At 39.3% G+C, this 16624-nt stretch overlaps 1 protein-coding gene across 14 annotated transcripts in view; it reads left to right on the forward strand.

Annotated features, from left to right (window-relative positions):
* RXFP1 (relaxin family peptide receptor 1) overlaps nucleotides 1-11140 on the forward strand; it is a 131302-nt gene extending 120162 nt beyond the window's left edge. For all 14 annotated transcript variants that reach the window (XM_001144181.8, XM_009448472.5, XM_063809968.1 and 11 more), the window contains 4 exons: nucleotides 2637-2866; nucleotides 4518-4928; nucleotides 6232-6450; nucleotides 9512-11140. In XM_001144181.8, coding sequence (XP_001144181.4) covers nucleotides 2637-2866; nucleotides 4518-4928; nucleotides 6232-6450; nucleotides 9512-9810 — 1159 coding nt within the window. In that variant the 3' untranslated portion in view covers nucleotides 9811-11140. The remainder of the gene's footprint in view (nucleotides 1-2636; nucleotides 2867-4517; nucleotides 4929-6231; nucleotides 6451-9511) is intronic.
* The last annotated feature ends 5484 nt before the right edge of the window (nucleotides 11141-16624 follow it).

Consider the following 16624-nt stretch of genomic DNA (forward strand, 5'->3'; position numbering starts at 1 on the left):
ATTTCTTTATGTTTAGAATATTCAATATCCTCCTTCTAGCTATTTGAAACCATACATTATTGTTAACTATAGACATCCTACCATGGTATACAATATGAGAACTTATTCTCCTTTCTAGTTGTAACTTTGAATTCTTTAATAAGTCTCCCTGTCTCTTCCTTCTCCTTACCCTCCCCAGCCTGTAGTATCCTCTGTTCTACTTTTACTTCTGTAAGATCAACATTTTTAGCTTCCATATATGAGAACATGAGGTGTTTAACATTATTCCTGGCTTATTCCACTTAATGTAATGTCCTCCATTTCCCTCCTTGTTGCCACAATGACAGAATTTCATTCTTTTTTTATAGCTGAATATTCCATTGTGTATATCTACCACATTTTTTTATCCATTCATCTGTTCATCAACACCTAGGTTGACTCCATATCTTGGCTATTGTGAATAGTGCTGAAGTAGCATTGTTTGTATGGGGTAATTCCTGAGGTTTGTTGCCTCATGCCAAGGAAATTAAGGACGTGGACACACAGGGAGTGAGGTTAAGAGCAGAGGTTTAATACGGGAGAGAAAGAGAAAAGCTCTCTCTCCTGCAGAGAGAGAGGGGCTCCTGAATAGGTCTTCCAGTTCTGTGGTGAAATGCACAGGGTTTTAATACAGTAGCTTGAGGAAGCCATGTTTGATTTACATAGGGCCCAAAAGATTGCTTGGACCAGGTGTGCCATTTGTATAGCATGCGAAGAAGCTGGCTGCCCCACCCTAATCTTTCATTACGCAGATGGGTTCTCTACCTGTTTGGCACCATGTTGTCTGCTTCTTTATTGTACATGTGGTTGACAAAGAGAAGGAAAGATGGAGCCTCCATGTTGAACATGCTTGGCCTCCAGGTAGCCTTTTCCTATTGGCACAGCTGCCAGCATTCACCTGTGCAAGCTTCTAGCTTGCTTTTCTATGTCTGCAGCTTAATTTTTCAGGCTGCTCTTTGTTAGAAAAGAAATTATTGGGGGCTGCTTTTTATTAAAAGAGAAAGCTTACCGAGGACTCTCTTACCCTCACTAACTGCCTAAATACTTTCTTTTTAGCTCCTGTATCAGTGCTGCAATAAACATGGGGGTGCAGATATCTCTTTGATATGATTTTCTTTTCTTTGAATAGATTCTCAGGAATGGGATTCCTGGATCATATGCTAGTTTTTTTTTTTTTTTTTTTTTTTTTTTTGGAGACAGAGTCTCGCTCTGTCACCCAGGCTGGAGTGCAGTGGCGCAATCTCGGCTCACTGCAACCTCTGCCTCCACAGGTTCAAGTGATTCTCCTGCCTCAGCCTCCCAAGTAGCTGGGACTACAGGTGTGCGCCACCATGCCTGGCTAATTTTTTGTGTTTTTAGTAGAGACCGGTTTTCACCGTGTTAACCAGGATGGTCTCAATCTCCTGACTGCGTGATCCACCCACCTCGGCCTCCCAAAGTGCTGAGATAACAGGCATGAGCCACTGCTCCCGGCCCACATGCTAGTTCTATTTGTAGTTTTCTGAGGAACCCCCATATTGTTCTCCGTTCTCCATAGTGCCTATACTAATTTACATTCCCGCCAATAAGAGTTCCCTTTTCTCCAGATTCTCATCAGCATTTGTTACTTTTTGGTCTTTTTGATAATAGCCATCCATCCAACGTTGGAGTAAGATGATACCTCATTGTGGTTTTAATTTGCATTTCCTTGATCATTAGTGAGGTTGAGCATTTTTTCAAGCATAGGTTGGCCATTTGTATGTCTTCTTTTTTTTTTTTTTTTTTTTTTTTTTGGAGACAGAGTCTCGCTCTGTCGCCCCCAGGCTGGAGTGCAGTGGCACGATCTCGGCTCACTGCAAGCTCCGCCTCCCGGGTTCACGCCATTCTCCTGCCTCAGCCTCCCGAGTAGCTGGGACTACAGGAGCCCGCCACCACGCCTGGCTAATTTTTTGTATTTTTAGTAGAGACGGGGTTTTACCGTATTAGCCAGGATGGTCTCAATATCCTGACCTCGTGATCCGCCCACCTCGGCCTCCCAAAGTGCTGGGATTATAGGCGTGAGCCACCGCGCCCAGCCTTGTATGTCTTCTTTTGAGAAATATCTGTTCAGATCATTTGCCTACTTTTTAATGGGATGTTTTCTTTTCTTTTTTTCTTTTCTTTTTTTTCTTTCATTGGTGTTGAAATAACATCATAACTTCAATAACAAAAAGCCACGGAAGCACAGAAAAGAAAACACTTAACTCTTCCCCTGAGGGATAGAAAGCAGTCACTTGCAGCACAATAGGAGCTGTGTAACTGCATTTACGTATACTAACCATTGCGAGTACGATAACGGTTTCTCTGGAGGGATTCATTCTCTTGATCACATCTAACAGTTTGTATTCTAAGACATGTCTAACACTTGTTATGTTTATTATGCCTATTTGCTACTCTCACCCACACATTCTTTAACAATGAAATCAAGCTAATGATAATTGGATGTAAGTTTAAAGTTTCAGAATCCCTAATGTTTTAGTCCTCTCAATTTCATCTTAAGACATTTTCTTTCTACCGATAAAATGTAGGAAATAAATATGAATGTATGGTGACACTGAATTAAATGGAAAATCTTATTTTACTTTCTCTTTGTATACCAGATATTTTAAGAAATTCCAGTACTGTGGGTATGCACCACATGTTCGCAGCTGTAAACCAAACACTGATGGAATTTCATCTCTAGAGAATCTCTTGGCAAGCATTATTCAGAGAGTATTTGTCTGGGTTGTATCTGCAGTTACCTGCTTTGGAAACATTTTTGTCATTTGCATGCGACCTTATATCAGGTCTGAGAACAAGCTGTATGCCATGTCAATCATTTCTCTCTGCTGTGAGTATTTCCTGGTTAAAGGGGAATTGTAGTTTTGAAATATACAAAAGCTTTATTATTAGAAAATAAGTTGTGTGAGTGGTAGAATTATGGAATTTTACATTTTTCTCCTTTTTGCTTGTATGCTGTTTTTACATTTTCTACAAAGAAAATAGAATTACTTTAGCAATAAAAAAATATGTTTTTTAAACTAGGAAATTTAATCACCTTATGCAAATTAAGGAAGCTTTCATTTATTAGTTCTCTCTCATACAGTGGCTCCGAAGGCACAATATTTTGTTGACGCATCTAAAATCTTTTACTACAAATAAAATTGCAACCTCCTATGGTCACAATTTTACATGCAGACCTATACTTACTTTTTTATGTGTATGTCCAGTTCACAGATATTGACTTAACAACTACATGTTTTCCTGATCTCTGAGCTACTAGAAGTTTTTTCCACTCTAACTGAAATGTGTAAATAAGAAAATATTTTTAGGGAGTATTCATTTTTTCAAAAAGTTGTTGCAATGTAATGGCAAGGTGTTATGTTAAATGAACACTGCAAAGAAAAATAAGGAAGAAACCAGTCCTCAGGATGTTTGTAGTCTAGGTCAAGTGGTCTAGAATTTATCCATGCTCCCTCAAGCAAGTAAAGCATCAATCTACATGAGGTTCTACTTTTGTATGTGTGCTGCCCCCATGTGCTGTCCCCATCCTTATTCAAAGTCTAATGTCTAAATGTTTTTTTTTATTGCAAGCTATGTAAGAAACAGAACTCAGAAGCCATTTACTATTTTGTATTGCTAGCTACAAAATTTTTAGTAAGCTCAATGTCCTTGGTGAAGCCTAGACTGTAACTTCAGAGTTAAAGGCTTAGGGTCAGCCTTATGATTTATACAGCGATGTGATTTTAGGGATTTTGTGTAGAATGCTTGTGCGATCCAAAAATCTCACCCACTTTCTGATATGTAACGTTTGCTTAAAAAGAAATATGCCAAGTAGTGTAAGAGAGCTAATTCCTGGGATTGGAGACCCTAAAAAGAGACAGAAAAAGATGTAAAAATTGAAAAAGAGAGAAAACAGTTTTGCTTAGACCAACTCTGGTAAGTAATTTAAGCCCCTTAAAATTGTACTGACTGCAAAGCAGTTCATAATTATACATATCTCTTAAATTATAGGCTTCAGAATTCAGTCATTATTCTATCATAGGAACTTGTGAATTACTTTCTCCAAGATTTTATATGACACCTTGAGCTTGTTGTGTTGGGAGAATTTCAGTGGAAGAGCAGAACCAAGTAATGCCATCCTCATCTGAGTCCCTAACTGAATGCTCTACGTGATTGCATTTTGTTCATTTATTCGACACTTCTACGTGATGGGTCTAGAACAATAGACAAGATCTGTGCTGTTAGAGACTTGCACTTTAAAGGAAAATGAAGAAATGATTGCATAATTAACTGTAGAGAGTACCTTTGAGAGTGGTTACCAAAGAGAGTCTATGAATAGATCCTCATCTGTAAATGAATTATTAGGAGAATAAAAATTACCTCTTCCTAAGTTGGAAGAAACTTGACTATTTTTTCTAGCATTAAAAATATTATTGCTTATTGATGATTTTATGATACCTATTTATTTCTCTAAATTTGTGAAACTATGACTCCTCTAGGTGCTGACTGCTTAATGGGAATATATTTATTCGTGATCGGAGGCTTTGACCTAAAGTTTCGTGGAGAATACAATAAGCATGCGCAGCTGTGGATGGAGAGTACTCATTGTCAGCTTGTAGGATCTTTGGCCATTCTGTCCACAGAAGTATCAGTTTTACTGTTAACATTTCTGACATTGGAAAAATACATCTGCATTGTCTATCCTTTTAGATGTGTGAGACCTGGAAAATGCAGAACAATTACAGTTCTGATTCTCATTTGGATTACTGGTTTTATAGTGGCTTTCATTCCATTGAGCAATAAGGAATTTTTCAAAAACTACTATGGCACCAATGGAGTATGCTTCCCTCTTCATTCAGAAGATACAGAAAGTATTGGAGCCCAGATTTATTCAGTGGCAATTTTTCTTGGTAAGAAACTAAGAAACTAATGTTCACAAGTTTTTATTTCAAATCTTCCAACCAGTTTTTGTTAGTAAGAATGAGGGTGAATTCTATCAGAATCCCCAGCAAGGATTTTCCTCCCCAAATTATACTCTGATATAAATTCCAACCTGACACAGCTTAATAAAAGACACTAAACACCTGTATTTCATGTATTCACCCTAAACATGCTAAGCAACATATGTTTTGGCTCTTTGCTTTACAATATGAACATAATGATATTTATTATCTTTTCAAATTCATGGCAACACACATCTTTGGCTTGTGAGTATACATACAACTGTTCTAAACCAGCAATGTAAAAATATTTTCAGAGTACAGCAAAAAGTAACTGAATTAGAAAAAAGTCACTAGGCCAGGCACAATGGCTTGTGCTATAATCTCAGTACTTTGGGAGGCCAAGGTGGGAGGATCACTTGAGGCCAGGAGTTGAGACCAGCCTGGGCAACATAGCAAGACCCCATCTCTACAAAATTATTTTTTAAAAATTAGCTGGTGTGAGGCCAGGCACAGTGGCTCATACCTGTAATCCCAGCACTTTGGGAGGCCGAGGCAGGCCAATCATGAGGTCAGGAGTTCAAGACCAGCCTGACCAATATGGTAAAACCCCGTCTCTACTAAAAATAGAAAAATTAGCCGGGCATGGTGGCACGCACCTGTAGTCCCAGCTACTTGGGAGGCTGAGGCAGGAGAATTGCTTGAACGCAGAAAGCAGAGTTGCAGTGAGGCAAGATAGTGCCACTGCACTCCAGCCCAAGCAACACAGCAAGACTCCATCTCAAAAAAAAAAAAAAAAAAAATAGCTGGTGTGATGGCATGCACCTGTACTCCCAGCTACTTGGAAGGCTGAGGCAGGAGGATTGCTTGAGCCCAGGAGTTTGAGGCTGCAGTGAGCTATGATTGTACCACTGCACTTCAGTCAGTGATAGAGCAAGAACCCATCTCTAAAAAAATTAAAAATAAAACATCACTAATACTAGAAAGCTTAAAAACCCAAGATATTCATTGAATTACTGTAATTTCAATATCTCATTTTAAAAGTAAACATTTTATCATTCTCCACTACTTCCACAAAACCTCATCTCAAAAAAATTCATGATTTTTGTGGACTTTAGTAATTCTTTGTGAAGAAAAAACCCACACATTATAGTCTTTGTATCTTTAGTAATAACATCTTTGTATCTTTAATAATAAAAATGTTTTATTTATGTTTGTTCATTTTGAAAGACATATTTCTATGCATTAATAATACTGTTTGTATTCCAAATAGGTATTAATTTGGCCGCATTTATCATCATAGTTTTTTCCTATGGAAGCATGTTTTATAGTGTTCATCAAAGTGCCATAACAGCAACTGAAATACGGAATCAAGTTAAAAAAGAGATGATCCTTGCCAAACGTTTTTTCTTTATAGTATTTACTGATGCATTATGCTGGATACCCATTTTTGTAGTGAAATTTCTTTCACTGCTTCAGGTAGAAATACCAGGTACAATATTTTTTAATCTCCTTAAAGAAATAATAAATCTGTTTTTACAGTGTTCTTTTAAGGAAAACAATTAAAATTCTTAACACTAAACAATTCAAAGAATTGTACATCAGATCCGAGCACAGTGGCTCATGCCTATAATCCCAGCACTCTGGGAGGCCAAGACGGGCAGCTCACTTGAGGTCAGGAGTTTGAGACCAGCCTGGCCAACATGGGGAAACCCCATCTCTACTAAAAATACAAAAACTAGCTGGGCATGGTGGTGCACCGCTGTAGTCCCAGCTACTCAGGAGGCTAAGGCATGAGAATTGCTTGAACTCAGGAGGCAGAGGTGGCAGTGAGCCGAAATTGCGCCACTACACTCCAGCCTGGGTGACAGAGCCATAAAAAAAAAAAAATTGTAAAAATTGTAAGTCAGAGTTGTAGGTACTTTTGGCTCTGCTCATCAATATAACATTTACTGGGGAAGAACTGTTTATTTTTTTCCATAAATGCCTAATAATACAATTACTATGGAACAAAGAAGCAATGAGTGACCAAAATAAATTCCACACGGTGTTGAAATTCTAATCATCACATGCTTAAGGTGACTAGAAAGGAAAACAAGCCAAAACAATTCTTAAATAAGTACTGCATTTTTTTTCAGAATGTAAGAAAATTTTGTTCCTGTAATACATGCAATTTAGAGAAGATCATGCCAGAGTGTGAGAGATAATAGAAGCAAACATTCTTGGCATTTAGAAAGAATGTAGGCTGGCATGTTGGCTCACGCCTGTAATCTGGCACTTTGGGAGGCCAATGTGGGAGGATCACTTGGGCCCAGGAGTTCAAAGCTGCAGTGAGCCATGATTGCACCACTGCACTCCCGTCTGGGTGACAGAGCAAGATCCTGTCTCAAAAAAATAAAAATAAGAAATAAAAAATAAACAATGTGCATTACATCCATTAGGATGACTACTATTTTAAAAAAACACACATACAAAAAAAATAAGTGTTGGTAAAGTTGTGGAGAAATTAGAATCCTTGTGAATTGCTGGTAGAAAAATAAAATGGTACAGCTGCTATGGAAGACAATATGGCAGTCCCTCAAAAATTTAAACCGTCCAGTGGTTTAGTTACCATCCAATGTGTAAATGGTCCAGTTACCATCCAATGTGGAAATTCTCCTTCTAAGAAAAAAACCAAAACAATTGAAAGCAGGGACTCAAACAGATATTTGTACGCCCATGTTCATTGCAGCATTATTCACAATAGCCAAAAGTTAGAAGCAATACAAATGTCCATAGATTGGTAAATGGATAAACAAAATGTGGTACATACGCACAATGGATTAGTATTTAGTCTTGTAAAGGAAGGAGATTTTGACAAATGCTGCAATATAGATGAACCTTGAAGATACTGTGCTAAGTGAAATAAGTTAGACACAAAAGGACAAATATTTTATTTCACTTACATGACGTTTCTGATATAGTCAGATTCATAGAACATAGAACAGTGTTTTCCAGGGGTTGGGGGAAGGGAGAATGGAGAGTGATTGTTTAATAGGCATGGAGTTTCAGTTTGGGAGATGAAATCATTCTGGAGATGGATGGTGGTTATGGTACAATGATATGAACGTATTTAATGCCACTGAGCTGTCCACTTAAAATGGTTACATGGTAAATTTTATGTTATGCATATTTTACCACAATGAAAATGCATATATGCTGTTAAATATATATAAATATATATAAATACATATATATAAATATATATATATAATGCAGTTTGTATTCACATTTTAAAATTTTCATGTAGCAGGGCGCAGTGGCTCACACCTGAAATCCCAGCACTTTGGGAGGCTGAGGTGGGCAGATCACTTGAGGTCAGGAGTTGGAGACCAGCCTGGCCAACATGGTGAAACCCCATCTCTACTCAAAATACAAAAATTTAGCTGCGCCTGGTGGCATGCACTTGTAGTCCCAGCTACTTGGGAGGTTGAGGCATGAGAATGCTTGAACTTGGGAGGCAGAGACTTCAGTGAGCGGAGATTGTGCCATTGCACTACAACCTGGGTGATAGAGCAAGACTCTATCTCAGGAAAAAAAAAAATTGTATATATTAATACATAATTTTAATTGTGTTCTGTACTATGGATGATGGTGATAGTATCTTACATTTTATGAACAACAAAAAGAAGGCCAAGTGGAGAAGACTGATTGAACCTAGGAGATTGAAACCAACCTGGACAATATAGGGAGACCCTGAGACCCCAACTCTTCAAAAAATAAAAAAATAAAAAACCAGGCATGGTGGCACATGCCTGTGGTCCCAGCTACTCAAGAGGGTGAGGTACAAGGATCGCTTGGGCCCAGGAGGTCAAGACTGCAGTGAGCCATGTTCACGCCACTGCACTCCAGCCTGAGCGACAGCATGAAACCCTGTCTCAAAAACAAAAACATAAAAACAAAGAGTAATGACAGCATCAATTAAATTATAATCAAATCAGAGTATTTTGGTATTTCTATATATATTAGAGTGATTTTTAAGATGGGTTTAGCCAAAGTTATTTTTTACAGAAATAAATATCTGGTCAAAAGCTAAAAAAAATGCACACTTTGTTTTAAAATCAAATGGCAAAAAAGAAATCTATTAAATACAAGCTTACATATTCTGACAAATACTATATGCACTATTAAAATACTCGAAAAGTGTTTTAATTATTAAGCACTTAAATTTATGACTTAAATACTAAACAATATGTTTTTCCTAAAATATAATCATAATATGTAATCACTTTGTGAAAAATATTTCTACCTAAAGGAATATTTTTGTTAGTGTATTCAAGAAGAGCTACTTAGCAAAGAATACCATTCTTTTTCAGCACTAGCATTCCCCTCACACACTGGCACTCTGGAAAGATATCTTGGAAACAAATATAGACTTGGTATTTAATTATGTGACATCAAAGGAAAAAAATCAAAACTCAAAAAGGGGTTGGGATGAAAGAAACAGGGAAATTGGGTTTCTATACCTTGTAAACATCTATAAACACTAAAACTATTTCATTTTTCTTTTTTAGGTACCATAACCTCTTGGGTAGTGATTTTTATTCTGCCCATTAACAGTGCTTTGAACCCAATTCTCTATACTCTGACCACAAGACCATTTAAAGAAATGATTCATCGGTTTTGGTATAACTACAGACAAAGAAAATCTATGGACAGCAAAGGTCAGAAAACATATGCTCCATCATTCATCTGGGTGGAAATGTGGCCACTGCAGGAGATGCCACCTGAGTTAATGAAGCCAGACCTTTTCACATACCCCTGTGAAATGTCACTGATTTCTCAATCAACGAGACTCAATTCCTATTCATGACTGACTCTGAAATTCATTTCTTCACAGAGAATACTGTGGGGGTGCTTCATGAGGGATTTACTGGTATGAAATGAATACCACAAAATTAATTTATAATAATAGCTAAGATAAATAGTTTACAAGGACATGAGGAAAAATAAAAATGACTAATGCTCTTACAAAGGGAAGTAATTATATCAATAATGTATATATATTAGTAGACATTTTGCATAAGAAATTAAGAGAAATCTACTTCAGTAACATTCATTCATTTTTCTAACATGCATTTATTGAGTACCAACTACTATGTGCATAGCATTGCAATATAGTCCTGGAAGTAGACAGTGCAGAACCTTTCAATCTGTAGATGGTGTTTAATTACAAAAGACTATACAAAGTCCATCTGCAGTTCCTAGTTTAAAGTAGAGCTTTGCCTGTCATGTGCATCAGCAAGAATCATAGGCACTTTTAAATAAAGGTTTAAAGTTTTGGAATACTCAGTATAATTGCATCATAGAAAATGTCTGACTGTTTGCAAAATAATATTCTGTTTTAAGAATCCATCTTACCTCTCTTTAAGTTTCCATACACTTGAGAGCCAACGCAACATATTTATTACTAAAAAGATGCTTTGCTAGAAACTCAAAAACAGCACTTCTTTTGGCACTTCCTGCCCAGTTTTCTCTTTGCTTTAAATGAACATCATCATATGGGATTGGAATAGGAGAGTATGAGTACTGCAGAGAAGTGGATCAGAAAAACTAGAATGAGGATAAACATTTACATCAGTGGAAACTCCTGAAATAAATCCTTGTATTGTCAGTTAACTGATTTTCAACAAGGATGCCAAGACAAAAAGGCTTTTCAACAAACCGTGCTGTTTTAAGAACAGACCTAAGTGGTTTAATTCACCCACTTTAGATGGGTGAATGTTATGGTGTGTGAAATATCTCAGTAAAGCAGTTAAAAGGAAAAAGAGCTGGAATGCACTGATTCAGGAACTTAATTTCAGGAAGGAAAGGTCTGTATGTACACATTTCACTTTAAGCAGAAAATCTTTCTTCAAGAAATGACTTTACCTTCTCTTTGTACTGCCAGCACGTGAGATACTAACTTTTTAACTAGTTGTTCTTCTCTAGTCTCTACGTTATTAGAATTTTTTGCTTTCATAATGCGAAACCTTTAAGCAGGAGAAGAAAATGTTTTCAGATAGTTTCAAATACACCAAAAATGTTTGAAACACAAAAATACTGGAATCAAACCATAATGCACTTATTGAATATATAGTTGTATAGATTTGTTCTGAAAATAAATTATCTGAAATTTAACTCTATTAAAAATGGATTGCTTCGGGGTTTTTTCTCTGCTTACTTGGAATAATCTCAATAAGTTTTCTGCATGAAGAACATGGTATAATTTCAATATAACTCAGAGCATAATAGAAAACTATAGTTCTGCTTATAATATTCAATAATATAACTACTGATAGTTCTATAATAAATAAAATAGCCAGGTGCAGTGACATGCAACAGTAGTCCCAGCTACATGAGAGGCTGTGTCCAATCTGGGCAACCTAGTGAGACACTGTCTCTTAAATATAAATAAATAAATAAAATAGGCTGCAATTTTTAAATTTAAAAATAGCCTACAAAAAGTAAATTTAAAAAAGCTTATACAAAATGAAAACAGACCAAGTGCAGTGGCTCACACCTATCATCTCAGTACTTTAGAAGGCCAAGGCAGGAAGATCATTGAGGCCAGGAGTTCAAGACCAGCCTAAACAACGAGACCCGAAATTATAAAATAAATTAGCTGGGTATGGTGGCACATGCCTATAGTCCTAGTTAATAGGGAGGCTGAGGTGGGAGGACTGCTTGAGCCCAGGAGTTGGAGGCTGCAGTGTTCTGTGATTGTGCCACTGCACTCCAGCTTGGGTGACAGAGCAAGACCTTGTCTCTGAAAAAAATTTTTTTAATTCTTTGGTTTTTTTGTTTTTTGGTTTTTTTTTTTTTTGAGACAGCCTCACTCTGTTGCCCAGGCTGGAGTGCAGTAGTGCAGTCTCGGCTCACTGCAACCTCTGCCTCTGAGGTTCAAGCAATTCTCCTCTCTCAGCCTCCCAGGTAACTGGGACTACAGGCACGCGCCACCACACCTGGCTAATTTTTGTGTTCTTAGTGGAGACAGGGTTTCACATGTTGGCCAGGCTGGTCTCAAACTCCTGACCTCGTGATCTGCCCACCTCGGCCTCCCAAAGTGCTGAGATTACAGGCATGAGCCACCGTGCCCGGCCTAATTCTTTCTTAAGATTATTTTAGGATTAGTTCCTTAGAAGTCCTATTACTACTAATTCCAAGTAATAGAATAGGAAATTTTATTTTTATTTACTTATTTTTTATTTTTATTTTTATTTTTTCCAAGATGGAGTCTTGCTCTGTCACACAGGCTGGAGTGCAGTGGCGCAATTTCAGCTCACTGCAACCTACACCTCCTGGGTTCAAGCAATTCTTCTGCCTCAGCCTCCCAAGTAGCTGGGATTACAGGTGCACGCCTCCACGCCCAGGTAATTTTTGTATTTTTAGTAGAGATGGGGTTTCACCATGTCGGCCAGGCTGGTTTCAAACTCCTGATCTCGTGATCCACCTGCCTCGACCTCTGAAACCAAAGTGCTGGGATTACAGATGTAAGCCACCACACCCAGCCTTTTTTTTTTTTTTTTTTTTTTTTTAAGATGGGGTCTCTCTCTTGTCGCCCAGGCTGGAGTGCAGTGGCATGATGTCGGCTCACTGCAGGCTGGAGTGCAGTGGCATGATCTCAGCTCACTGCACCCTCCACCTCCAGGGTTCAGGTGATTTTCCTGCCTCAGCCTACTGAATAGCTGGGATTGCAGGCTCCCACCACTATGCCCGGCTAATTTTTGTATTTTTAGTAGAGACGTGGTTTCACCATGTTAGCCAGGCTGATCTCAAACTCCTGACCTCAGGTGATCCACCCACCTCGGCCTCCCAAAGTGCTGGGATTATAGGTGTAAGCCACCGCACCCAGCCAAATATTTTTATTAAAAAGAATAACCAAAAAAGAATAAAAGCAATACTCATGGATACAAGAAATTTAGTCCAACAAAAATCATGGTCTTAACCTGTTTAAGAGTCTTAGAAATGCATTAAATTTACGAAGTACACATCTGAAACTTCCTTTAGCATTTAACATATTTTTAAACAACTTTCTAGAGGCCATTTGACTTCCTGTCTGCTCAACCCATTCGCTCTTCCACCCTTCGACCTCCTGAAATAGAGTAACTTCGATTTAATTTAATTTGATAAGTAATTATTAACATACTACATAACTATCTCCTTAGAAACTTCCACAGATAATGCAACAGAAGCACTCAGTTAACTACGATTTGTATCAAGGTTTGCTTAGAAATGTAGCTTATAACCATGATCTAGGTCAAATCAATCCTCTAAATCAAGCCAGCCTAAGTTGTTTTAAAAATCTAAAGTTTATATCAGGAAAACCTCAACTTTTATTTTTTACATTTTTTAAGAATTACTAATTCATCATACTAACACATCATCTCTCCTAAATGACTGGGTAAACCTTGGCAATTTAGATGTGGATAAAGTAGAAGGCAAAGAGCAAAGTGGAAGGAAGACACAGCTGGAATTGTAAAGCCATGCATTTTACTCGACAAACTGTCAAGTGAATTGCTCTAGGTAAGAGACCTCAAAAATACAAAAAGTGGTTTAATTTTTATAAAATTGCTCCTCTTTTAGAGAAAATCTTTCACTGGAAGCTTCATTCACTCTTGTTTTAAGCCTTTTTCTTATCTACAGACTACTTTAATATGTCCTCAGATACCGTGGATATACTAATGATTCCCATATTTTTGCCTTTAGCTTATTCTATCCCCTAAACTGCCCACTTGTGTATACAACTGCCCACTTGACATTTCCACTTGAGTATCTCACTGGCTTTTTAATGTCGTTATTCTGCATTAAATAATAGACTAGAATCTGACATCTGATTCTTCTCCTATAGACCCTGTCTTGCTGAATTGCACCAGATGGCCCAAGCTCAAAATCTGGGAGTCATCCTTGACTCTTCCTTCTCCTTTATCCACAATATCAAATCACCCAGTCCTCCCTTGATTCTACCTCATACACATCTCTTAAGTCCTTCCACTCTCTTCATCCCAATTCCCAGTACCTTAGTTTGGGCCAACATTATGTCTCATTGGGATATTTGCAATAACCTTTTAACAAGCCTCCATACCTCCAGTTCTAATTTGGTCAATTGATCTTTATAGGTTTTTAGAGCTTACGAAAAAAATTAAAAATAATCTTAGAAAAAAAATTGAGTGTTATACAGTTACTAGCACAAATATTCTGCTTTTGGATGTTGTATTATTTTGGGTTTGCCATAGAAACAGAGAGAGAGATTCTAAGGAATTGTCTCGTATGATTATGGAGACTGGCAACTCTAAACATCTGCAGGGCCAATGTCCCAATTGAAAGACACACAGGCTGTTTAGAACCAGGAAGAGCCAGTGCCAATTCAAAGGCTGTCAGGAAGAGCTGATTTTGGAAGACCAGGCCTTCAGGCAGAATTCTCCCTTGCTGGGGGAGGGTCAGCCCTTTGTTCTATTCAGGCCTTCTAGGGATAGGATGATCACAACACACACTAGAAAGGGCAATCCACTTTACTTAGTCCACTGATTTACATGTTGGCTTCATCCAAAAACATCCTGACTGAAAAGTGAGAATATTATCTAAACAAATATCTCGGGATCTGTAGCCCAGACAAGTTGAAACATAAAATTAACCATCACACATGGGGAGAGTAAATAATATAATAAGCCTGAGTATTAATAAGTCTAGCTAGGTGGCTAGGTGTGGTGTAGACAAGCTTACCAGTTTTCGTGTCAAGACTCACAGGCATATTTTATCTCAGCCTGTTTCAGTAAACAGTAATGACACTTTCCTCAAAAAACTGATATGGTTACATGAAAAAAGCTTTTTTTTTTTTTTTTTTTTTTTTGAGATGGAGTTTCGTTCTTGTTGCCCAGGCTGGAGTACAGTGGCGCAATCTCAGCTCACTGCAACCTCCGCCTCCTGGGTTCAAACAATTATTCCGCTTCAGTCTCCCGAGTAGCTGGGATTACAGGCACCTGCCATCATGCTTGACTAATTTTTTGTATTTTTATAGAGATGGCATTTCATCGTGTTGGCCAGGCTGGTCTCAAACTCCAGACCTCATGTGATCTGCTACCCCACAATCCCCCGGCCTCCCAAAGTGCAGGTGACAGGTAACAACATGCTAGCAGCCCTGGCTCGCTCTTGGTGCCTCCTCAGCCTCAGTGTCCACTCTGGCTGCACTGGAGGAGCCCTTCAGCCCGCCAATGCGCAGTGGGGGCCCCTCTCTGGGGCTGGCTGAGGCCAGAGCTGGCTCCCTCTGCTCGCAGGGAGGTGTGGAGGGAGAGATGCGGGAGGGAGCTGGGGCTGCACGCAGTGCTTGTGGGACGGCGTGGGTTCTGGGTGGGCGTGGGCTCAGTGGGCCCTGCACTAGGCGTGGCCGGCCAGCACCTACTGGGCTTGATCAGGGGGACAAGCTCCCTCTGGGCTGCCAGACTGTCTGGGCTAGGAGCCACAGAGTCCCACGACGAGTGCCATTGAGAGGTGAAGCTGGCTAGGCTTCTGGGTCAGGTGGGGACTTGGAGAACTTTTCTGTCTAGCTAAACGATTGTAAAGGCAGCAATCAGCATTCTGTGTCTAGCTAAAGGTTTGTAAACTCACCAATCAGTGCTCTGTCAAAATGGAACCATCAGCTGTCTGTAAAACGGACCAATCAGCTCTCTGTAAAATGGACCAATCAGTAGGATGTGGGTGGGGCCAGATAAGGGAATAAAAGCAGGCCACCTGAGCCAGCAGTGGCAACCCGCTCGGGTCCCCTTCCATGCTGTGGAAGCTTTGTTCTTTCTCTCTTTACAATAAATCTTGCTGCTGCTCACTCTTTGGGTCCGCACCGCCTTTATGAGCTATAACATTCACCACGAAGGTCTGCAGCTTCACTCCTGAAGCCAGTGAGACCACAAACCCACCGGAAGGAATGGACAACTCCAGACGTGCCATCTTTAAGAGCTGTAACACTCACCGTGAAGGTCTGCAGCTTCACTCCTGAAGTCAGTGAGACCATGAACCCACCAGAAGGAATAAACTCCGGACACATATGAACATGTGAAGGAACGTACTCCAGACACACCACCTTTAAGAACTGTAACACTCACTGCGAGTGTCTGCGACTTCATTCTTGAAGTCAGCGAGACAAAGAACCCACCAATTCCGGACACATTTTGGCGACCACGAGGGGACTATCGCCTATCGTCAAGTGGTGAGACTATCGTCAAGCGGTGAGACTATCGTCAAGCAGTGAGACCATCGCCTATTGCTGAGACCATCACCTATTGCCAAGTGGAGAGTCCCATCGAACCCCTTTCTCTTGCTATTCTGTCCTATTTTTCCTTAGAATTCGGGGGCTAAATACCGGGCACCTGTCAGCCAGTTAAAAGTGACTAGCATGGCCACTGGACTAAAGACATGGGTGTCAGGCTTTCTGGGAAAGAGCGCTCTAACAATCTCCGACTCTTCAGAGTTGGGAGCATTGGTTTGCCTGGAACCAGCTTCCGCTTTTCCTGTACTTCTGGGCTGAGCCAAGCATCGACAGAGAGGAAAGCCATTCAGCTCCAGGGTGCCAACAACAAGTTGGTTGACCCAGCAGCCATGAGCGGAACTCTCAAAGGCATGTCGCCCAAGTGAGACTCGCCCATCTATCCTATCTA

The sequence above is a fragment of the Pan troglodytes genome, chromosome 3, assembly GCF_028858775.2.
Source record: "Pan troglodytes isolate AG18354 chromosome 3, NHGRI_mPanTro3-v2.0_pri, whole genome shotgun sequence".
NCBI lineage: Eukaryota > Metazoa > Chordata > Mammalia > Primates > Hominidae > Pan > Pan troglodytes.